Raw genomic sequence first — 25,277 nt, forward strand, 5'->3', positions numbered from 1 at the left:
TTGTTATCCTTTTTGCCCTGTATCACTCTTGAACATCCTGTCGTATTTTCAAGTGTTCCATTGCTTCCCCAAGCACTTTCTGATGGAAGGATTGTTTCTGTGGTGCCTTTTTACTGTGCTGGCAAGGTACAATCCATTCACTACGTGAATCAATGCTAAAATATTCAAGGAATATTCTGTGTAAGGAAATTTAGTAGCAGGTGCTTGTAGCAGGAGAAGAGCTAGGGAACTGTAAACCAGAATAAGTAACTCATCGTGTTACAGCGTTTTCAGTTAGACCCTCTCTCATCTCAGGTAACTGCTACTTCAAAAATCACTGTCAGGAGGTAATAAATACTGCAGAAAAAGTGCATCCCCAGCAACTTGATTGCTGCAAGTTAACTTCTCAACTTTGTTAAGATGCTGGAAACTACAATGAGCTTGCCTTAGGGTAAAAGACATTAAACAAATCTTTGGTCTTGCTTCATGACATGGGAAACCCTAATGCAATTTTTGGCACTGTATAAAACAAAGTGGCAAATGGAAAGGGGCAAAGCTTATCCTTGGTGGACACAGGATGAGAGGATTTTGCCTAGGAGTGCAACATAATGGCAAGAGATGTTGAGAAAAGTTTCCCCCATTCCGGATCTTCAAGAGTGCTTCAAAAACTGCCTAACAAGGGGGATGCTGACAAAGATGAATGGTGAATCTAAATACTGAAGTCATAGTTTCTATGGATCATAGCTTACAGGTGTCTTTAAATTGCAGAAAGGAAAAAAAGGAGAAAGCTATCAAAGTAAACATCCTTCAGTGCATGGAAAGATGACAGATTCTTTTTAACAAGATTTTCTGCTCTCCTGGAGGAAGACCATTTGTTAATAAACCATTTGAGAATCCATTTTTAAGGGATTTAATAAAATATACACAGACTGCCTTCCACTGCAGAAACTATTATTCCCTTGGGTAGAAAAAGTGACTGTGGGCATTAATGGCTGCTTCCTCTGATTCCTGGATTATATCTTCTCCCATTTGCACTTTTTCAACCCGAAGTGAAATAATTTTTGATGAGAAACTTGCACTTGGTTCCTGGCTCTTATGAGGCAGGTATACACTCTATATTTTATTTATTTGTATTCGGTCATATCCGTAATTCTCATCATTTTAGTGTTTGTGTTTATAGCATGGGTATTGTGTTTGTGCATACTTTCCTGCATGCAAGAAGTTTCCTTATCTAGCAAACTCCACTAAATGGAAGAGGGTAATAGTTTTTGTGTGAACTAAATGAATTTTTCCATTCTTGCCAAAGATTTTAATGAATAATTCGCACATTTCCATCAAAAATAGTAGATTTTTCTGTTGTGGTGATTGCTGTCAATTGAATAAGAAACCTGAACCTACTTTGGTCTAAGAGATAGTTACCTGGAGGGGCTGGGTAACCCACAAAAGAGAAAATGTGTTTTCTTAAGAATTTGGAGGAATTTTCTACTGCCATCTTTTAAACTTCAAATATAAATTATAGTTCTTTCAAATATGAGAGAACAAATACATGGAACTGAGGGATTAAGTGATTTTTGTAAGCAATATTGCCCTTTCTTAGATTATCAACAGACTTCTGATTCTCTGAAGTTAAGAAACAATTTTTCTGCTAAGAACACTTCATAAAGGTGTGTTTCTGAAAAATACCAGTTAATTTCAGTATCTGCGATGATTTGAGGAGTAGAAGTCAGGGGCAAATGACCCTTAGAAGTCAAAGCATCGATAGTTTTATGTATGTAAATGTCAGATTCAGTTACACCCAAATATATTCTGTTTCTATTATCTTACTGGGCTCCTTTTGTCACGCATGGTGAACAGCAGGCAGTGCTAGAAGTGATTTTAGCATAGATTGCGAAGTGGACGCCCAGGCAGACATCAGTTTCGCAGAAGAAAGAATGAAATCCGGAAAGCTAATAATGTTACAGTCACTGGCAGCTCTAACAGATCCCAAATGGATGTACTTAGAGGCATAATATGCTTGATTCTTTTCTTTACCAGAATTATCTCCATATCATATCCAAGAACTGAACATAGTGACAGGCTGCGGATGGCAAGATGGACAGTCATTGCTTGGTCATAATATTACGACCTTTTATATAAAAAGAGATTACAGGCAGGATGCTGCCAGGAAATGACAGAGCTGGTAGAGAAGAGGATAAACAGTAGGACAGACACATTTAGGAGAGATGATTTATTCTGCAGTTAGATCTGTATGTGTAGGAAACTGTTCCTACTATTCATCACTTAGTCTCTCTGTGCTTGCTTGATGATGGTGTCTCATCAGTATTAAGCAAGTGTAATTCCCTCAGTAGAGGCTTGAACAAAGCTAGGGAAAATTTGAGAATAGCACAGCATTTGTCTGCTCTGAACCACATGTACCTCAGAAGGAACCGATCCAAATACTTAGGGTCAAAGAATAAGTTCAGATCTTTAATGCTGAGAACATGAAATATGCATGAGTTCTTGTAAACAGTTTCCTATAAATTTGCAAGTATTCTCCCTGTAAAGTCAAATGTGACAATTAGTTACCATTAGTTCTGCTTCACAGTAACACTTAAACTGTGTATTTGGACATGGGACAGATTAATTTTGTAACAACCTAACCATTCAAGATCCTGAGATCTTGGTTGGAGTGCATCAGTAAAAGCAAGTGCATTGGATGTAAGAGATGCCGTGGCTTTTTGAGGAATGAACCGGGGCAAGTGCAGCTTCCAGATGGAGCAGTTTATATAGCCTGAAGCAAATACTGAGAAAGTCTTCAGTGAGTGGACTCGAGGGAAGTGCAGCCCAATTAAGAGCATAACCCTTACTACAGAATCTGTGAATTTAAAATCTCTGTACGCACAAAACTCAGTAACTCTACTGCACAGTACTTAGTGACACACTAATGATCACTGAACGGTAAAAGGAGTGAAGCGGGGTATTTACTTCTGTCCACTGAACCAGATCTACTCAGTTCATTCTAAAATGTGTTGGTTGCCTTGCTTTTGTCTTGAGGACGGTATTGTGCCCCATCAAACAAATGTGTCAGGGGAAGGAGGGACTGTTTTGCTCTCTGTCTTGATAACATTCAGTCTAGAGATTGATGCACCTGATGACTGTTAACTGCGAAATGACCCCCACCCATCAGACTTCAGTTTCTGTGGTAATTTTAGAGTTTTCTTTTTGTAATGCAAGACATTTTAATTTATTTCATACCAAAGGTGGAACAAGCTTATTTGCTTGCAAGATTTGAACACGTACTGATTTGGACTAAAATGTGCACACTTCAGAATCTGGTAGATACAACAAAGCTGACAGGCCTTTCAAGAAGCAGAGGAGGCTGTTGATAAATCCTACATCAATACCTCCTCCCCCAACTTATCGATGTTCATTTTAAAATATTAAATTGTCAGAATTTAAGATATAAAGACATGATTCAGGTTAATTTAGAATTTGCTTCCAGTCTTACTTATGGATCTCTTGGTAACCACAAAAACAGTTAATTTCCTTTTTTCTTTGGATGACATTCCTCTTGCTTTGAGGAATACCAGAAGATGCTTTTCAGTGACCACTCTTGTAGATTCAGAGAATTTTGCCTTGTTAACTCAAAAATCTGCACTTTTTCTAGTTAGCAAAATTAGTGGCCATCATGTTTACAAAGTGTTGCATAGCTGTGGAACAGTGTGTATGGTTGGGAAACTTGTATTCATAAATACAAAATCTGAATTATATAATTTCACTAAAATAACTGTCTTATTTATCTATAAACTTTATATAAAATTTTATATTTATATATATAAACTTTATATATAAACTGTGCTTTATTTGAACAGTTTAAGTGATTGACCTTTCATTACGGCTCTTCTGGATTTTTCTGTTTGTTTTTCAGCTGTTGGACAAATTAAAAGATCGCTGGATGCACACTGGCTTATGGAGAAACCTAGAGCTGATTAAGACGGTCATTGCCGAGCCTCAAGGAGGGGCAAAGAGTGACTTTGATGAACTACTGAATATATACTATGATGCGATAAGATGTAAAGGAGAAAAAGGTATGTTCTTCAGACATACAAAATAGCTGTTACAGACTCTTAAAGGTTAAAAAAACCACCAAAATTATTCTTTGAGTGCTTAACTATTAGAAGGTATGGGTAAAGAGTTAAATAAACCTCAGCTTAGTAGGTATTGTGAGAAATGAGGAAGATTAACTGCTATTTATGTTGTTACATGAGGATATAGGAAAGTACAGGATGATGCATAATTCTAATAGTGATATTCAAAAGGCAGTGAGCTGTGCAAGGATGTGCAGTTGTGTGTCTAGCGAGTAGGGGCAGAGTGGCTTCTTAAAGAATCATTAGAGTACGTCACATAACTGTGATTTACCATCTTCTATTATGGGCACTATAAGATTTCTTCTCAAAATACTTAAATATTATTGTAGAGGATAAAGAATGATAGTATGTAAAAAAATAAATAGCGTGGTTATTGGAGTGCAAAATTCAAGGTTTAAAATTTAATATTTTGTTGTGGATACAGATGGTTCTTGCATAATTAAGTACCACTGTATTATGCAGTGCAAAATTATTTTGGTAGTTGATGTTCAAAATCACAATATTATTGATCGAAATGGAGTTAATCTCGTCCCTCTAACAAAGAAGTCTCTATTTTTCTATCCACTCACTTTTACAGACTGATACATGTATTATGCTGTATTTTGTTTAGATCTTTAAAAGATGTTACTGAAATTTTCTTCTGATACTCAGTTTATGACTGAGAATGATTTGTGTATTCCTCTCTGGCTTGTTCAAGATGGAGCACTCCTTATAGCTGTATGCAGAGGAAAAGTTAGCGAAGGCTTGGATTTCTGTGATGCGAATGCCCGTGCAGTTATAACCATAGGTATTCCGTTTCCAAATGTGAAAGACCTTCAGGTAGGATATAAATTTAAAGAGGTGTACTTAATTATTATGTCATGTTTAAAACACCAAATATGCAAAAAATATTTTTTCTAAATGTTCACCCTTGGACTCCTCTCAATCCCATTTGAATTCTTTACCTTCTACACAGGTAAGAGGAGGAGCAGGACAGCACATCTTGTGGGCTCATTTATGTCATTCTAAATAAATGTATATCATGCTCTGTGTATTGTAAATTTTTGTCTGACATTGCTAGTGAAGGCTATTGCATTGTTAAAATGCTTGTTAACTTAATACTCTACCAAGCAACAGTACATTTCCATCTTCACTTACCTGTTTTCATACACTGAAACTTAACGTCATTTGTATAGAAATGAAGTTACTTCCTGACTTACTGTAGTGAGGCTTTTGGTTGTGAAGATCTAGGGTAAACACTAGGAAAATGCTACTCTAAGTTCAGATTGAACAAAAGATTGTATCAGAAAACAGCTGGGAAGATGAAGATAGTTGTAACATAAAATAATAACATAATGAAGCAATGTGTTTCACACACTAGATCATTATTGATCGCAGTATATAATCTTTCTAATCTCTATTGCCTTCTTTAGTGTAACTATGTGTATGACACTTGCCACTTAGCGTGAAACTGTAAACCTTTTTGAAGCTAACACTGCTTTTATTAGCTTGCAATTTTGGGGTATGAAATTATGACATAATGTAACCTCATCCTGATACAGAGGATGTTACTATTTTGATAATTCAGGCTTCATCTAACTTTAGGCAAAAACTTCTAGAGTGCCTTCGAAAAATAGTATTTTGAAGTGCCTCCAATCAAAGAAATTTGAGACTATTTGTATTTTTCAGCAGCTGGCCAAAGTAGCATCCTGTTGCTTGCACTGCTGTGTGATTACCCTCATCAACACTTCCTTCCTTTTGAGCTCAACAGCTCTTGTCTTACAGATAGGTGATGTTCCATTAGAACAGGCACTTCGTAGTTGAAGCTAGGCATTCATAAAGGAAAAGAAACCCAATGAATATTGAAAAGTGTTTTTTCTAGACTTTCTTCTTACTGAAAAAGAACATTTATTATTGACTAGTTTGTAAGACCACTGATTTTGTAGTGGTCTGTGGATGCCAGTTAGCAGTCATCCAGTTGCTGGCACTTTTTCCGGTGATAATAGCCACTGTCACTGCTTTATCTTGCATGTACCTTTTAGAGCTTTTGGGGACTGCTTGGTGAAGCTAAGAAACAAAATGAAGTATCACAGAATAATACTAGGAACAGCTGGATTCTGGTTATTAGTAGTGCCAAATCAAACAAGAAAATCATAGGTTCACACTTAAAGCCCGAACAGACTCCGCTTTGGTTTTAGAGATGTGTTCTGAGCTTAAGGGAACAACCAAAGACTTCTTTGTTGTCTACAGTGTGTGCCTAATTACAGCCTTGCTGGAAAAAAACCACATCCTATAAGGACTAGTAAGGTTATATTAGTGGTGGCTGCCTAGCACAATGTTCTTTCAATGTTTGCATAACTTTCTTGAAGCACTTATTCAGCCACAACATTTTTTTTGTCTTACTGAAATATAATACACTCTAGTATAAAAACATTTACATTCAAAGAATACGTAGCATTCTAGAAAGAGTTGGAAATGCTTTGGTTTAGAAGCATATGCTGAAATGGTATTTTGGAAATACTTGGTCTGTAGTATGGCTGAAACTTTTACAATTTACTCCAAATTATTTCCAGAAAGTCAGTGGTTTTGTGCTCGAAATGATACACAATTAAGTTGAAAAGAATGTGTCAAAGATGAATTATGTTCACAGGGGATTATGTTCCTTAAGGTTAAAATAGTGTATTTGATTTCGCCTTGAGTTCATCCAAATATGTAACATAATAGAATCACAGGCAGTACATCCCATTACCGATAACTAAATTCCAAAAAATCAGTGTTGTGTTGAACTGTTTTTTTTTAATTAGACTGAAGAAAAGCTCTAAATTTTTAAGTAGATATAGAAACAGTAGCTGCCAAATTGCAAGCAGCTAAAGATTTGAGTGTATATATTTAGATGTGGTAATGCACAAAGCACTGCAGTGATCAATTCTAGATGAGAGAAGGGCATTCTCCAGTCTCTTAGCATCAAATTTGAGGTGCTGTCTGGTGCATGGCAGTGGTCCTAGAATAATGCTAGAGGAAACTTTTTATTGTAAATGTGTCTTTTGTGTACTTGGATCTAAAGTGGCATCCAGCCAGCAGCACTTCCCTTTAAACTGAACGACGTTTTGTTTTGTCCAAGGCTTTAGGTTTATCACATACCCCAAACAGTTCTGGATTAATGCACATTTCTTTTACCAGTTGAGCTCAATTGCGTGAAGAAGGATAGCGTGAGGGATAGTCACTCTGTTCTCTGAAGAAAATTACTTAGTAGCTTTGTAGAAATCTAAGTACACTTACAAAAGAAATTTGGAAGGTCAGGCATCTGTTTCACCAGCATGTCAGTTCAGGAAGGGAATTAGGTTTATATTTTTAAGGAAAACTGGCTGTTGAAAGTGAAGATTGGCATGTGAAATTAAAAATTAAAAGAGGGGAGGGGAGAGAGAATGGGACATGACACCAGTGTTCACCTGAAACTGTTCTTTTTGTATATTTCTGGGAGAGCTGGCCCAATAGTATTGCTTCCCAGAATGGAATGAAACAAATGTATTATAAGAGTACAGAAAAGTAAGCACTACACTGTAAATAAAAAAAAGGTTAACTTTTTATATAAAACCAACGTGATTTCCTATTTCTAATAGTCTGTGCATATTAACAAATGCAAACTGTTATTTATTACTTCAGTCCTCCTAAACCAACAGACCTCACTTGAACATTACAAAGGAAAACAACGTTTTATTCCTGTACACTGTATTATAGTTCCTCTGAATGCTTTGGAGTTATCTTCAGAGGGTAAAACCTCATAGAACTGGAGGAGTATTAATTTGTCAATAAGGAGAAAAAGTTTCATGAAACTGGTAGGGAGTGGAAGGGATACTATAAACCATGCTGTCATGTAGCAGGTAGTTATTAGTATTACCTGAAAAGAGATTTTTTTATTAATTACAGACAATTGTTTATAGTTAAGCCTTAACCTGTTGTCCTAACCAGCTACAGTTTGGCTGGCTGTGTTACTGTTTCATTAGCAGTTAGAATCCAAAAGTCACAAGCCCAGTTGCCAGGGGGTTAAATAATATTGTGCCATCTTGCTTATGAAGCCACTTCATCTTCTAACCATACTTTTGTGATCAAATATAAATTCTTTGGAACCGTGGTGGAAATAGAGTTGTGTTTTAAAGTGGTAGTGGATGTTCAAATGCTCCTTGCATTAAACAGTAGAAATAACTTACGATACAACTATCAGTTGTTTACTGATTACAGTATTCTATTCAAGTACCTTTTCCTATTCAGGGTTGTTTTCAAAGCATATCAGTAGTGCTTATCATACAAAGAAGATACAAATTCTCCCTTCCAAGTACAACCAAGTACCTTTCTTCCAGGGTGGCTGATTTTAAATGTTTCTCTGCATTAACAGTTTTTTCTATTGGCATTTTTTTTTCTTCTCGGGTTAGAAGAATTCCATTTTTTCAACATTAAAGGACACCATGAAGTTTATCTTTTTTTTTTGTAGGATTTTAGGATACATTAAGTTCTCAAATGAAACAGTTGAAGTTTACAAGGTAGTTATGACATTTGCTTTTATGATACAGTCAGTTAGTGTTTCTTCAGATTTGGTAGGCTAACCAGAAAACTGATTAAAACCTGGAAATTTTAAAACTTCCGTCTTTGAATCCTTGGGAGGAGCTTTAGTTTTGAGCAAACAGAAGAAAATTCAAAACACAGTGACACAAATCAAGTTACACCTAGATAGACATAAAGTTGTGAACACAAGTACATCTGTTGCTTTTACATAGCAATAGGTGTTAGTTGATATACCGAACGAAGAACTGATTAAATGTTTTAATGGTTAATAATGACATCCCTTTAAAAATGGGAAATACAAGTGATTACCAATTCCCTGGGAATACCCATGAATTATATACCTCTGGGATTGGTTTAAATCACTTAAAAAGTGCTCCACTTCTACGAGGAAATACGCTTGCATGTCTGCTTTTTGGGTTAATAAAAGTCCTCTTAAGACTCAATTCCATAACCCCTTACTCCTGCACATAGATTTTACGTGTGTGAGTAATCCCTTTAATACTTCTAGGACTGTGCACGATCATAAAGGTTTGTAGAATCATAGCTTTGGAGACCAATATTTCATGGTGGCAGTTTGATGTTGGCTCATCTCCACTAATATTCCTTGTCTGTGATCAGCCTGCTTTCTAAATATATTTTATGATTTGTAACTTGATTGAATACCAGTGAACTGTAATATTAGAGAACGTAAATAATGTGTCAGAAAAACATGTGTAATCCCATATACATGTTATCTGATGCTAGCTTACTATTCATTAACTTCTGTTATATATTTTGAATTGTAGCATTTTGGATTCAGACATCAGTCTTTACTTGAGCAAGAAACTCATTGTCAAGTGTGATGTATAATATCCAATTTTATTTTCTCCATATGTTTGTGCTAAGTACATGCCACAACTTCTGGTATTAAATGGCAAGCATTTGGTCTCCTTAAATAACTGTATGCTTTTTATAAGTTACATTATTTTCTGTAGAACCTTTAAAGAGTATCATTTAGTTTCACTTTAAAGATTTTAGGCATGTAGTATCTTAGGTTCACTCATTTTCCCAAAGAGAAGAGTCAACAACACTGTCTGTGTTAGGGAAAAAGAACTGATGAAGGCTCAGAAGTGTACTTGATAATAAGCAATACTTATTTAAGAAAGAGAGGCCAAAACCCTAATTCTGTGTTATTGAAAATGGTTTCATATTGCTGAAGAATCAGGTTGCTAAAGCAAAAATATATAAAAGAAATGTTAAAGTATTGCTTAAAGCTATGGTACTCTCAATGGTAGGGTTTGGCTGTAGTAAAGCAGGAAAATTTATTTCAGAGCCAAAAATGACTTCTTTGGCTGTGACCAGGATTTCCTCTGCCCACCTCTGGGACCTGAAACTAGAGGTAGGAAAATCTGATTTTGGAGCCAAGTGTGACTTGTTTAGTTCAAGCTATAATTTACTGTTCTTACCTTGGGGACCTGAAAATAAAGAAACTCGCTATGAAATGTTGATAATGGGCGACTCTGAAGTGCAAGCATTAAGCTAACTTTCCCAGAGAGCATTTCTTCACTTCCACCTTTCCAGATGCTTTTGATCGTAGTACAGTAGAGTGTACTTAATCATGCAGCAGCTAAGAGAACTTTACCAAAATACAGAGGAAAATGCAGTCAAACTCTTTTACATCAGTAGATGTGCAAGGAAAACAAACTTGATAAGGCTGGGATTTCTATGCAGTGACATTACTTGAGAACTGTAGCTGAGTTTGCCGTTAATGAGAAGTATTTCCCATAGCGTGAATATGAACTACGACAGCAAATAATTTCTTTATTGTTTCCAGTAACGTAATTTGTGAAACATGATGGAACACATAATTTCAATTACGATTTTGTAGGTTATATGTAGTTTAATGATACAAAGAGTTTGCAGCTATCTGGCTGAAGTTTCTTTCTCCTTTCTTGAGGGCTCAACAAATGGAGGTTTTTGTCACATTTCAGAATAATGGCATTTTTCCAAATATTTAATTTCTAGCCCTTGTGGCAATTTTTAAGCCTATATGCTTTTTCTCCTTTGAAAAGAGAAAGAATCTTGTGCTAGATAAGTGGTTGCTGAAATAATTCATTTCTTCTGGACTGTATTCTAGGAAAAGAAAATTTCTAAGAAAATTATTGGTGTTTCAGATGGTTAACCTGGGTTGAGAAACATACCATGCACTGTATGAATTTCATCATAGCTTTGCATCACTTAAAAATATTTTCACTTCTTATTCAAAATAAAGTATTGTGTTAAAATATGGACAAAGTGGTACAGAAAATTACATTTTTATGAGGAAGTCGTTGTTTAGTAAAATTTTAAAATTCCCAGTGAAGTTAAGAATTTTTTTAGAGATATAAAACTGTTCTGTTCTTGATGTGATTGTTTTAAGCAGGCTGAATGTTTCTGAGCAACGTTGCCACAACTATCTGTTCAAATCTGACGTTCATTTTGAAAGCCTTGAGACAGTGTCCCCTACTATTTCAAGTATGATTTAAATGTTTGTGAAAAGTGACGGATTTTTATGTTTGTTTGATTGTCTATCTTAATGGCTGTCTAAACCTGAGCCACTTTTACTTTTTTCTTCATTCCGTTACAATGGGTGGAAAAAATTGCAAATATAAAGTGGGGAGCACAAAAACATTTATGGAACTTTTACAGGAAAGCCAAATATCATGGTTTATTATTGATTGAATATTCTCTAAGGGAAATACTATACTTCTACCCTATTCAGTGTATGTATATGTTTGTATATATAAACGTGTATACACACACACTTGTCTGTCTTCTGTGCCCCACTTCATATTCAATTTTATTTTGCATTTTAATTGCAAAGTAGCTTTTTGAAACAATTAAAGATGTAAATAAGAAATATACTTACATCATTGAAATGTGCAGTTCCATGCAGCAAGCCTCTAGATGATAAATAACAATTATCGAGACAATGTACTTCTAAATTTTGTACAAGAGCATACTTTCAGACTACTCAGCCAGCATTGTTCTTGTCTCGCAGCAGTACACTGTAAATTATTGCAATCTGCTGTGATACTGCTTTCTAAGGGGTGAGGCAGTGTGCAGAATCACTTTGTAACAAGATGACTGGCTGGATATTGCAGATATCCATCTGCACTTTTTTGTTTATTTTCCCCAAAGGAAGTTATCAGGAGGTGTAGCTACCTGTGTTACAAAAAAACCCCCAAGCAATGCAGTAAACATGTGGTGGTTTGGTGATTTCTTACATCAGTTTGAAGCAGTAAGATATCTCAAAAGCCTTTTACTTCCCACTTTTCCAGAAATAAGAATGGTTATAAAAAGTCAAAGGCATCCACGGTCTTCTTTCATCCAACAGAAATTGTGTTAATTAAGAAAAAAATGTTTATGACAGAGGCTTAATTTGTAGGAGTAGCTGTAAAATCCTACGGAATACAGCATCTGTGTAGCGAAGAAAGGTAACGTTTAAGTTCAACTTAACCTGTAAGACTAGTGGATGGCATTTCTCTTCTACTGGTGCAAGGGTAATGTCAATATGTTGGCACAGATCACAGAAATCATCCCTGAATATATCCAGAAGTTAAGCCTTTGGATAAATAACGCAGCAAATCAAAACTTTTCCTTTACATTTAATAGTTTACTTTTGTGATCCATAAAAAATTCCGAAGTGATTTTCTTGTGTTTATCTTGTCCTTAGCAAGTAGCGTTGACCTTTAAGTTTTTACTTTACTGTCAAAGTATGTTGAAAGCTTTAAAAGTGAAGCTATCACCTTGGGGATTTGTAAGGATGACTGACACTTACTACTTCACCTTACACAGAGCAGCACGGAGCGTATGCAGCAGCGTTGTACCTCAGGGGAAGCCGTTTGATTTTTTTTTTTTTCACTTCTGCTTCACTGGAAATGGATTGAATTTTCTCTTCAGAGGAGAGTTTTGGTTGCAAGTCCCTCAAAGCTTACAAGACTGAGATGAGTAGATGGGCCTGGGGTGAATGTGCTACAAGATTTGTCAAACCGTAAAACTTCCAGATCTCTGGGATGCCACATGGTGTAGTTGACAATACTAAAAGTGTTCAGTGGTTACAACATCACGTAAGCTTCCCGTCTCTCTAACACTGGGATTAAGAGTGAGAATACTGGGGAAGCGTTTCATCATAAAATACCTTGAGAGCTCAAAATGAGAGCTTTGTATGCAGTGGTGGTGCTGGTCTTCTGCCCCAGAAAGTGGTCATTGACCAGTTAGTAGACTCTCATGGACGGTAGTTTGCTGTTGGGTTGTTTGGCTTTTCTGTTTCTAAGCCATATCTCTTATTTAAGCTTTTGGGTTACGGGGAAACAAGCTAGCATTGTTTTTCCGTATATAGATTTTATTTGCTGCTTTTGTGGGTTTTTTTTTGTATTTCATTAACATTTTCTAGCTTTGATTGTATCTTAATTCAGGCAACAAACATTGCGCTGTTTAAATTCCATGGCTGCCCGGTACCTTTTCAGGTGCGCTGCTTAGGCGCAACAGTCTGCGAGATGTAGCTTGTCCGAGATCTAGATCTGCAGAGAAGTCTTTCCTTATTTTATTCAGTATTATCTGAGGAAGGTAAATTTCTAAGTGCGCATGGAAATTTTCAGGCAGAAGAGGTCACCTGAGCTATTTTTAAGCTTCTGTGGCTTTGAAGCATGAGCTGTTAGTTTGAGCTGGTAGCCTCTGAGAGGGGCAGAGTTCAGCCTCAGCGACTCACCTGCTGTAGGGACTTTTGTAGGATGGAGGTGTGTAACAGAGCATCGGGAAGATAACTGAGCAGTGCAAAGTATCGATGGTGTGTCTAGCTGATAATGTCTTGTCACAGTATATATGGTATTGCCATGCTTGCAGTTTGGGGGGTTTGCTGTTTTTGTTTAAAGAAATGCAGTATTTGTGTGTGAAAGCAGAAGTGTGCGCTGTATTTGTGTCTGGTGACCACCTGTAGGTATATGAGATGGTTAGAATGGCCTTACTTAATTATTGTCATATATAGAATCTAGTTTGATAAATTCTAGGTAATAAGTATTTGCTTAGTTCAGACTGTTTTATATGTATTAACGCTGCACTTGGAATGCTTGGAGCACTTAAGATGAAGTCCTGCCCTAACATCTTTCTCCTGTGGGTTAATAAACTGAGACTTTGTGTTTAGATACAGCTTTTAGTAGGCCGACTGAGGAGCGAGGATGTTTGAAGCCTGTTCTATGACTCACCCGAGTCTTTACACGTGCATTATTTAGTCTTAAGTCTTGCAGATGTTGTTACCGCTTTTGAAGCGAGGAGGGGGGGAAGTTAAATGCTGCACCATTTAATGCTACTTCTATTTAAGGATTTTCAGATGTAAAAGAAAAGAAATGGGTTTTCATGTCTTTTACTTTCCTGCGCTTACAAATTTTTATGATTACTTGGCATTCATTAGGAGGAAAGTAGATGACAAGTATATTCTTGAAGAATTCTAATTATTGCTATTTCAGGTGGAAAAGAGACTCTAACTGGACACATGAGATTTTTAGGACGGTAGATTTGCTTAAAAAACATTTTTGTGTCTCGGGGATGAAAGCAGGTAATGACCACCTGGTATTTTTTGCTTGTTTGTTTTTAAGAGGTGAGGAATTAGTAGACGTTAAACATGAATGTGTCTTTTAAAGTTTTTTGGTTATATGAGCAATGGTCTTTGTTTTCATTGCTATTTTTCCTCTCCTGAAACCAGAGAAACAAGTCAGTGGAGTGCTAGAAAACATTTATATCCATTCTGATTTTTTTTTTTTTCTTTCCATGGAGGATAGAGGAGAGTGGTGGGGAGTGAAGGGCACGAGTTTACACGTGTGTGTACATGTACTTACCTAACGTGTGTGCGTGTATTGACACAGTTCCAAGTTTATTTGCCCTTTTTTCTTTCAGCAGTTGTCTCTTTCTTTAACCTGGGCTATCACAATGCTGCTAAGTGCTGATGTAAAGAGAAATGCAGATTTAGATGAGTGCTCTTTGTAACTGCTCACAATAGGGCCATTGTATTCACGAATTTCTGCCTTGTCTTTAGACTGCTGGGTAATCTGGTTTGTAATCCCACAGGTTATGAACTGGAGCTCATTTTTAATCTACCAGAGAGAATAGGAGGCAGTTGAAGATGTTTGTGAAGTGATGTCTTGTCAAAGAACAGGCCTGGCTTGTTAACTATTAGCAACAGCTCGGGATTTTTTTGTTTGTTTTTAGAAAGCAAAGTATAGCACTGCATTTGGTTAAGTAATGCATCTAAAAAAAAATAATCTCGAAACTTTGCTAGATGAAGTAAAACCAATTGCAGTGTATTTTGCTGATTTAAATCAAAATAAAAAATTGTATACCGCAGCTTAGCTCATTTAACCTTCATATTGCGATATTGGCACTGATAAATTGATTTACTATATTCTGATTATAAATGGTAAATGCCCCACATGCACATTCTCCAGTCCTGCTAGGCTTTGGTATTAGCTCTTGAGGTCTAAGGTCCTGTTCCTTGGCTTGAAATAAAATTATTCTAGATGCGTGTCTGCTGGACAATCTGCTTGTTTTTATGGAAGTAAAATTTTTAACAAAGGAATTAATTGTGTAGCACAGTAGTTTTTATTCTTTGTTGGTTAAATGCTTTCTCCTGAAAACTTCTTCACAGTTGAGATAGCATGTAGGACGCTGTGCAGACCTTTAGCTGAAAATACCTAAAATGTACTGAAATTGCTTCACATTTCCCTATCTTGGTTGTAATTGTGACTGCAAAACAAGGAGAAGCTTTATATTTACAGAATGGGAAGAACTCAGTTTAAAAGAGAAACTGTAATTTCCTTGTCTAACTGTTGGATTTTTTGGTAGAAACAAATAGTTCATAACACATTGTTATTTTTATAACTTGCTGTTAAATATATCTGTTTTTATTATTTTTGAGTAAATCTGTTTCAGCCTGGTGTGTTGCTAAAAAAGCATGCTGCAGTCTTCTGTATCTGAATTTACAGGTTATTTTGGCGTTGAAAAACAAGCTGTAGTTTTTGAGCTAGTCTTCTGAGTTTTGTGCCATAAACTAACTGATACAGTCCTTTGTCATCACAGTATGAATCCACTTTATGTACTTATATATATCACTTGAATCACAGACACTTGAATAACTCTGAGTTTCTTCATGTGAAGCAATGTTACCGCAGGTACATAAAATCTAATATAATGAGTGTTGTTTAATGTTGTTGTCGAAGAAAAAACTTGTATTGCTAATTTTGATTGGAAAATATGCTTGAAAATTCTTCTGAATTGTAGCAGAAACTGCCTCAACTTTTTTCCAAGTCGTTAAAAAAGAAAAAGTTTGTTCATGGCGTTTATTTTTTTGTTGATATTTCTCAGTTAATACTCTATAGTGAAAGATGTCGAACTAATTAAGCATTCAAAGAATGACTGGTTAGCAGGTATAATGTTGTTAGACTTCAGTTAATGTGAACGTGACCATGACCTCCCAGACAGATCAAAGCCTAATCTGTCTGACAGCTACAAGATGGCAGAGCTTGCCACAGGCCTTCTGCTGCTGCTTGCTGAAGCTATTTGTCTGTAAAGCATGCCTGATAGCTAAGAGTATATTTTTAAGGATGAACAGGTAAAAGTAAAAGGCTGTCTTTTGACATTTTAACTAATCCCTTCTAGCCTGTGGTTTACTGCACATTTAGGATATTTGCTAGCAGGAGAGACTGGCTTTTTCACATATGTAACATGTCATTTTGAATTGGGCGTTGATTTGATGCTTGATAATGTAAGAGTTATACAATGAAATAGATTCTGATTGCATTAAAATGACATGCCCTGGCCTTTTACCTTTAGTAGACTTATAATGAAAACTGAACTCTCAGCAATGTAACTTGTTGTCTCATGCCAAGACATGATCATTTAAGTGAGAAAACAGAATGCTTATTTTCTGTTAACCCTATTTTAATTAAGATAGAGAAGATGGGTTTTAAAGATACATTACATTTAGACCAAGAGAATACAGATTTTTATATATTTTGAGATATGAAATGTCGTTGTCTATGCACAGTACAAGCAATATAGATTTGCGTAATGCTAACATGTATTAGAAGAATGTAAAAATAATGTATCTTATTCACAGGGTAATGCAATACAATGCAGATGATCTGACTGGTTTGCATTTTTCTGTTACTTCAATGGTATAAATTTTATCAGTGTAAGACACATGACTAGTTATACTGTTTTGAACAGTCTGCTAACGAAGTAAGAAACTGTGGTAAAGCTACATGTGTTAAATTGGCCAAAATCTTACTGAAAACAGGAATTCTTCAAAAGAGGAAATTGTTAGAAAACTTACCAGGACTAGAAAACAAATGCAAAGTATGTACAGGAGTATGTTGTTATTGGTTGTTTTATAGACTTCAGTAAAATTTTCTGACATCATACCTCATTTCAAAGGGTGAGGAGTACCCTTTTGTTTTTCCATATAGTATTTCCATTTGTAGAAATGCACAGATACGTTCAAGAATGTTCAGAAGAAATAATCTTCTGTTTTGAAAATTACAAAGGAAACCTCACATGCCAGTCAATAAATTCTGAGTGACTGGAACAAATATTAAATCTGTGAAATCAAACTGAATTTACTTTCTGGCTGTAAAGACTGAATTTGTAAATTTGACAGGCAATTTAAAGGGCATAAGTACATAAAATAAAATTTCTTATCCAAATGCGTCTTGAAAGTTACCTGTCAGAAGAGGTTAGAAGTCTGCTGTTTTCTCTCCTGAAGCGTGTCCTTTCACTTGTCAGTTTAGAAAGGTTAATACTGTACAAAAGAGCAATGGAAGGACCCTTTCTGATGCAGTTTTGTGTTTATTTAAAAAAAAATAAAATTCAGTCACTCCCTCCCAGTAACAGTAATTTCTTTTGGTGTATGTTGGAACTGTGTATAATGTCCAAATACAAATTCTTGTTCAGGTTTGGATCAGACGTTCTATGTGTGTTCTCCATGTGGTTAGAAAGGGGAGGCAGGGATTTCTTTTGCAGTTAGATTGGCTTTGGAAGCAGTGAGGAGAGAGCGTTTTTAAAAAAGAGGAGTGTGCTCTTCTCTGCCTTATGCTAGCCCATGGGCCTGCAAACCTTAGCTGCCACCTTTGCTTCACATTTAGCCAGTGAAACACTTGCTTCCAAACTGCAGAAGGTGGTGTCAAGCCAGGAATTAAGAGTTGGTGTTGCTGACTTCTGGTACTTTGGCAAGGCCCTTCTCTCTCTTAGAGTACTTACTTAACATAACCCCTGAGAAGGGGTTATATTTGCTTAACCCTCATTTGAGAAAAGTATGGTCTGGCCCCAGTAATACCTTAGGAGTCAGCATTTGTGACAAAGGAAAGGATAAAGATCACCATTGTATCATTTACTTCCAGATAGGCAAATAAAACTGTAGTCTAGTTAGTTCATCTACTTGCATCTGGGGTTTTGCCTGTGTGAACAGCCTATCTTTTTCCTGCTAGCACAGAGATTTGGGTAAGCATGCGGTTGTTGTGTTATTACATAGAAATTATTGGAATAGATCACATCTTAAGAATAACTTCAGAAGGGTAAAAGCCAAGTTGGTCAGTATGCAAAATACAGAGTTGAAACACTGAAGAACACTTTATGTATTCATTTATTTAATCAACATTTGCTTGTATTCCCGTTTTAGGATATTTCCTTTTCAACATCATTATTAAAAACAATATTTTATTATTTCTTTCCTAGGTTGAATTAAAGAGGAAGTACAATGACCAGCACAAAAATACAAGAGGCCTTTTACCAGGGAGTCAGTGGTATGAAATTCAAGCTTATAGGGCTCTGAACCAAGCCCTGGGAAGGTGAGATAAATAGAACATGATTAAAAAAATATATATTTATAGAACGTTTTATGTGACATTTTTAAGGATTAATTCCTCACTGTTAATGTGAAGGGGATAAATCAGGCCAAAAACCTCATTTTACAGAAATCAGGTCTTCAACTGTTCTGTACTGGCAACTGTCTGCTTTTCAGTCTGTCGTGCATTTGCGCATTGTTTTAATTTAAATTTTTTGTCTTACATTCAGAATCCACTTTAGTTTTGTTGCAGGTTTTATTGATTGTAGTCCAGATACACAGAAAGGAAAGCATTTGCAGAGACCTAGTTCTTTAGCTTATAAACCAAATTAAAACTCTTCAGTCTTTCAAATGTATTAATTGTTCACACTCTTGGTGGGCTCAGAGCAGTTGTTTGATGTTTAACCTACAAGTATTTTTGAAAGGGAGAAATAGCAGGGGGATGGGGGGAGTTTCTCAGACCTTTGCAGAAGGTCAATTCAATTATCATGCTCACTGATCTCATTCCAGGTTTAGAAGTGGTATAGCTTACTTTCTCAAATGAGAAAATTCCCACCAATTTTTATTAACAGGATAGAATTAATTCATCCTTCTCCAACAAAATTTGTCATATACATAGATAAATATAGCTGTCATCCATATCTGTCATAGATGCCATACCTCTGTCATAGATACACAGAGGTAGGCACAGATTTATAAATGAGAAACATCAGTCGGAAGACTCTTGTTATTAGAATTAGACCTAATACAAATGTGATGACATAAATTAAGGTTTAGAAAGAAAACTGAGAGAAAATAGTCCATGTTAGTAAAATCTCATGGTAAATTCTTGTTGTTACAGGTCTGATTTCTTAGATTCCTCTTTGGAGAGTAAAAACATTAGTTAAAATTCATTGAGAAAAAGCTAAGAAAGTTGTGGAATGCTAATAGTAAGAAATGAGTTTGAAGTTTTGTCACTGTGAAATGAGTTTTAACTTAAGTCTAGTTTTAGTGAAAATTGCTTCTTGTATGATTTTTCATTTGACTGAAATTATGCTAGTCAAAACTGAAATGGAGAAAATAGACTTCCATTCTGACGTAAATGTATAAATTGTGTATAATACCATTAAAGTAACCTCTTACTGAACTGAGATTTGGCAAAGGATGACAGTGCATGATGACTATTTTTATAAAACCAGAATAGTCCACCAAGTTGATACTAAGTTATATAGTAGATAGGCAAGCTGCTTCTTACTGGGAAGGGGCCTGCAGCGATAGAAGTGTGCAGAAGCATGACAGTCTTCAGTCTGGCACTTATCTGTTAATTTAGTGCTGTTACATTATGTGAAGTAACACAGGTCCATGACATGAAATAGCAGCCTGTGGGAATACAACAGATGATGTGTGTGGCCAGGTGAAAATCATGCTATGAATTCCTTGCAGTGCCACTTTTTCTGAAAGTGTGGGATATGTCTCCAGTGGGCATAATTCATTTAAGCTGCAAGTTAAAAGAACATGTATTAAAGCAATGAAAAAATGAGACATTGGAAGAAATCTGTTTCTTGCAGATATGTTGGTAGCTTTTCTTATTATGGAGAGACTTCAAATATAAATAATAATATTTCTTTGGAAAGCTGGTCTTGTGGCTCCCATGTTAAGCCCTGACTGATATATTTGTGGCTTTATTTGTAAACATAATCTTCAAAAATTGTCCTCTTCTTATACAATGGAGATGATAATCCGAAACTACTACTGGCAGATTCTTTTCCATATTTCATTTATGTTACCACAGTTCTTTAATGATTTTCTTTTTTTGGCAGACAGTATAGAAATCCAATAACATGAAAAATAATACGAAAGCGTGTAAAGTGACTGTTGGTTTATTTCTGTAGGCCTCTAACAACTGAATAATGAACTCGGTGGTGTCACTCCCAATTTTGACCTGTCATGTTACCCATTTCGTTTCTACACTGAGTTAGGAATAACATGTGGTTTAGAAACTAAAAAGTGCACAGTTGTTTAAAAATCTGCTTGCAGTTACATCAGTTCAATTTCTTTTCCACTTTTACATGTTCTCCTTTCAGTATTTACCCAGTTAAGAGTGGAAAACAAATGACATGCGGTTTGATTAGCTGCTGAATATTTGTGTGTGTTGGGTTTTTTTCTTAATTTACCTTTTTTTGTGTAGTAAATTAAAGAAATTAGGGAAAATTAAGCTTCTGTGAGAACCAAAACAATTTTTGGTGCAAGACAATAGGAAAAGACTTCATGTATATTTTTGCATATTCTAGCTGACTCATTGCAATCATTGTTGTCTCATCCCTCCAGTTTTTTACTATATGCACTGTAATGATATATACACTCTTTTTTTTTTTTATTGCTCTCTTACAGGTGTATAAGACATAGAAATGACTGGGGTGCTCTTATTTTAGTTGATGACCGCTTCCGGAGTAACCCTAATAAGTACATAACTGGTAAGCTTTAAAAAATGTTTCTGGGAAAGTTCCCAGTATTAACAAATAGTGAAAAATCAAGATTGCAGAAATATACTTATACAAATACAAGTGAGTAGGGAAAAGTCATAATGAAATATATCCATTGAACTGCAATTCTGCAGTTGAGACTGAAAACTCTAAGCTGTACCCTGGTCTATTGCTATTACATTAAATACACTGAAACACGTGGGTACCAATGTTCAGTCAATTGAACTTCTTTCCCCTTTTGGATATATAGATAACGATATAGACATTTCAGTGTGCAGAATTTGAGAATTCTTTCTTAAAATGGGACCTATAAAAACTTGGGGACTCTTAATCTTTGCATATTAAATATGTATAATGTAAGTATATGTATGTGTGTATGTTAATGTGTGTGTGTAAATGTATATATTAAAAATTACTAGATTTTTATTTTGTCTTCGAATAAGTCTCTAGTGGATGTATACTTTATGCCTATAGGGAACTTTAATGATTAGGGTGTAGCAGTCTGAATTTAACATTCTGGCTTTTTAGGTAAGAAGAGGTAAAACTTGTGCCATTTGACACCACCAAATGCTCAATAGGCAAAAAAGTATTTTCTGTTTGTAGTTTTATACTGGATAGAAATAAATGCAGATAAAATAAAGCAGGTCATGCACACTACCTTGATAAATAAAAATGGGGAAAAAAAAGGAGTTTCAAGAATGCATTATGTATCTGTTTGTTCCCTGTTTAGAAGAGACCGGCAAAAAGATGATGTAAAGAGCTGCTGTTGCGGTCTAGTCAGCAGGTGGAGCTCAGCTGCTGTAGTAAAAGTCAAACCGCTTGTCTGGTCTGTCTGTACTGAAAATGCATTTAAATTATCTAAGTAAACAGAAGTAGCTCATGTAGTAATACAAATAAACTATATGTTCAAGACTTGATAACATTAGTACTTTTTCTAAAAAGTAAAACCTCACAGAAAAGTCAAGTTCTCTGTTGTTTTATTTTAATTGATATTAAAAGAATATTTAAATATATTTTAAAAACTCTTCTTAAAAATCAAGAAAGTTAGTATTTATTTCACTCTCGTGTGTTCCAACGTCTTCTAAACAGCTGTTATGCTCAAGACATCTGGTATTTGACAATTGAAAAAATTATTTCTGTGTAAGAACATACTGTATTTTAGCTATTGGGCAGTTGCAATTCTTTCTGAATATCTGAGTTATTGTTACTTAATCTGAAAAAAAGTTGTAAAAGCTTGATTATATTCTAATTTTTTGTCAGACCCTGTCAGTATGGTGATAAGTAGCTGTACTCTATGTAAGTTGCTTTTTAATGATTTATGGTAACAAGCAAAATGAGCACACAGGTGTAAAAGTAGTATAATGATGTTTCTGCAATGCAGCAGTTTGAACTTGAAAAAAAGTATTAGTGAAAAAGGCAAAGGTATTTAAATAAAAAGAATATTATTAGCATTACTTGTGAAAATACTACCATTGATTAAAATCAAATTCCCAGCCCTGGAAAGGAAGGCGTGCATGATCTTTCTTGAGCAACTTGTGGAATCTTCATGAATCTGCCTATACGTACGTAGAAGTATTAGGGTATTATTTACTGATATGAAATACCTGGTTTAGATTATGAAGTCTTACAGTAACTGTTGTGGGTTTTTTTTTTCCCATTAGGATTATCTAAATGGATTCGTCAACAAATCCAACACCATGAAAACTTTGGTAGTGCACTTGAATCCTTGCATGCGTTTGCTATAAGAAACCAGAAAAACATTGATAGTTCATCACAGTGCAGCAGTGAATTTCTCCATGTGCCTTCAAATTCAAAAGACCTGTCACAAGCCTCTCAGCTGGAGGCAACTATTCATCTGTCGCCAGATGTTCCTGCTAAAAGTGAAGAGCAAAATTTGGTTTCAGAAATTAATTTTACTACAACCATCAGCTCAGTTAATCCTGCAGCATCAAATCAGCCAAGTAACGTCAGGGCAACCATGAAACGAAGTATGTTAATTTCCTATGGAAAACACTTAATTAACAATTTTAAATGTGAAATTGCATCTTTTTTGTAAGAAACAAGTTATTTTTAGAACTACAGAAGTGCTATGGTGCAAAATTATAATTATTCCCGAATATGTGTGAGCTGTGCTCAACAGACTTAAGATTGTTATTCCATCTCATTGTCTTAAAACAATTGATGATGTTTGATAATATCACAGTAGAGTCAAAAATGTTTTCACTTAAATTTCTTTTAACATTGAAAATTATGAAAATAATATATTTGAAACACATAAAGATTAGCAGTATCGCAAGATGAGTGCCTTGGTTCAAGCTACATCTGTTGTTTAGATGTTGTTGTAAGACTCCTTTCACATAATCTCTTCTGGTACCAGCTTTACAAGTAAATATCTGTCCATTCCTAAATTTTAGGAAGGTTTATGACTTCGTTTCAGGCAAGAAAGATGTAAATAATGTAAGGGCACAATAGCAAAAAACCTACAAATTTAAAATCCAGTCATACTTTAACTTTACATGTGCCAGTTAATGAATTGATTTAATTAAGACAATTCACGTGCAAAGATAGTTGTAACATCTAGGCTTTTGTTTGTATTGAATCTTAATGAGTGTTATAAAATAAACTGTAAACCTAATCTAAACAATGGTAATTTTGATGTGCTAAACGTGCTGTAAATCAACAGGGAGAATGCATATACAATTAATTAATGTTTTGTGATTTTTCGCAGGTGGCCAGAAAGCTGATGTGGAGAGTCATTCTTGCCATGTAACACAAAAAAGAAAACATTTGGACTCCACACCCAAAAGGCCAGCAACTAAATTAGAGAGAGAGAAAAAGAATGGCCGGACTAATGATGATGATATGAAAGAACATTGCTGCTTTCAACCACTGACTTCAACGCCCTTGCCTGTAGCCAAGAACAGCACGTCCCCAGCTAGTAGTGAACAAGAGAATGTGAATATGGCTGGTGAACTTATTGATAGTGTAAATCAGTGCCCGTCAGCATTTGTTTCAGAACGTAAACGTGTACCAGAATCATGTTTCGAAACAACTAATTTTTCAGTTAAAGATACTGAGGCTCCAGTTGCTGAAGAGCATCCTGATGAGCTACAGCTTCAAGATGAACCCTGCAGTAAGTTTCCTTCAGCAGGAGGGAAATCTGAACTTTCAATGTTAAACATATCTGGAGAAGCTGAAGATGAGGATGAGAGTATCTACTACACACCAGAACTCTATGATGATGTAGAATCAGAGGAGCAGAAAATCAAACCACTGGTTCAAACCTGTAATATGAATGAGAATCAGATTGAATGTGGGAACTCCACAGTTGCTGATGATTTTTTTGCAGTCAACACCTCAGAAACACAAAGTGTGACTAAAAAAATAGATGATGATGATGGCAGAGGCATGAGTTTACATGGAATAATGCAAAATGAGTGTAGTAAGAATAGTGCAGTTCATAATGTAGAGATGACTCATGAAATAGAAGCACAGCAGGTAGCATCTCAAGAGGTGGACACCAAAAAACGGAAAATCAATCTTTCCAGATCACGAAATAAAGGTGTGTCATCGTTTCTACTGAACTATTCTAGCACGTAGTCACAGCTTCCATAGGAAATGTAGTGAGCAGCCTTTACAACATAGCCTCGCTATAGGATGGTGATGGCTTTATAGTTCTCAGTTAATATATGCTGCTGACAGTTTGGGTTTTTCATTACACTTCTTGGTTTTTCACTGTGGAAGTTACACAACATGCAGTTTTTTATAGATATAGTGGAGACTCTTCATCCTAACTGTGGGGAAAAAGGACATCTTATGTGGAAAGTCTAAATAGAAGCCCAAGTAGCATTTAACTTATTATAGGCTGAGGAGGTCTGTCTCTTACAGATTTAATCCACCATTAAATACAATCCAACAATTGGGATGTTCTCAGAAAGCAAAACACCCATATAATCAAGTTATGTTTTTCTGCATTTGTTAGGGTTTTTTTACAATTAAACATGTGGAACGGCATCTTTGCAGATCATGTGATAGATTGAGCCTAGACACCAAAATACATGTTATCTTCAGTACTGAAGTTTCTCTCAAATTTCTTTTGGCAGAATGTCATCTCAGATGATGATGAGAGGCTTCTTCAGAGGTCTCATACTTGTTTTATATAAAAGTTGAGTTGCTTTAAAATTTTTTTTTGTGAGTGGGTCTAATTTCTTTTGGTCAGTTCCTGTATATCAAAACATGTACTCATTTGTATGCCCTACAAACACATTTTCTATGCAATATATAACAATGTAAATTTGTACATAAAGGTCTTTAAATCTT

The 25,277-nt window shown here is 35.5% G+C and overlaps 1 protein-coding gene across 4 annotated transcripts in view; it reads left to right on the forward strand.

Annotated features, from left to right (window-relative positions):
* BRIP1 (BRCA1 interacting helicase 1) overlaps nt 1-25,277 on the forward strand; it is a 63,574-nt gene extending 38,297 nt beyond the window's left edge. For 3 of the 4 annotated variants that reach the window (XM_055794109.1, XM_055794110.1, XM_055794111.1), the window contains 6 exons: nt 3,887-4,046; nt 4,804-4,925; nt 18,387-18,499; nt 20,866-20,948; nt 22,619-22,945; nt 23,686-25,277. In XM_055794109.1, coding sequence (XP_055650084.1) covers nt 3,887-4,046; nt 4,804-4,925; nt 18,387-18,499; nt 20,866-20,948; nt 22,619-22,945; nt 23,686-24,557 — 1,677 coding nt within the window. In that variant the 3' untranslated portion in view covers nt 24,558-25,277. The remainder of the gene's footprint in view (nt 1-3,886; nt 4,047-4,803; nt 4,926-18,386; nt 18,500-20,865; nt 20,949-22,618; nt 22,946-23,685) is intronic. The other variant, XM_055794112.1, reaches the window with a different exon arrangement.

The sequence above is a fragment of the Falco peregrinus genome, chromosome 2 (assembly GCF_023634155.1).
Source record: "Falco peregrinus isolate bFalPer1 chromosome 2, bFalPer1.pri, whole genome shotgun sequence".
In the NCBI taxonomy this organism is placed as follows: Eukaryota; Metazoa; Chordata; class Aves; order Falconiformes; family Falconidae; genus Falco; species Falco peregrinus.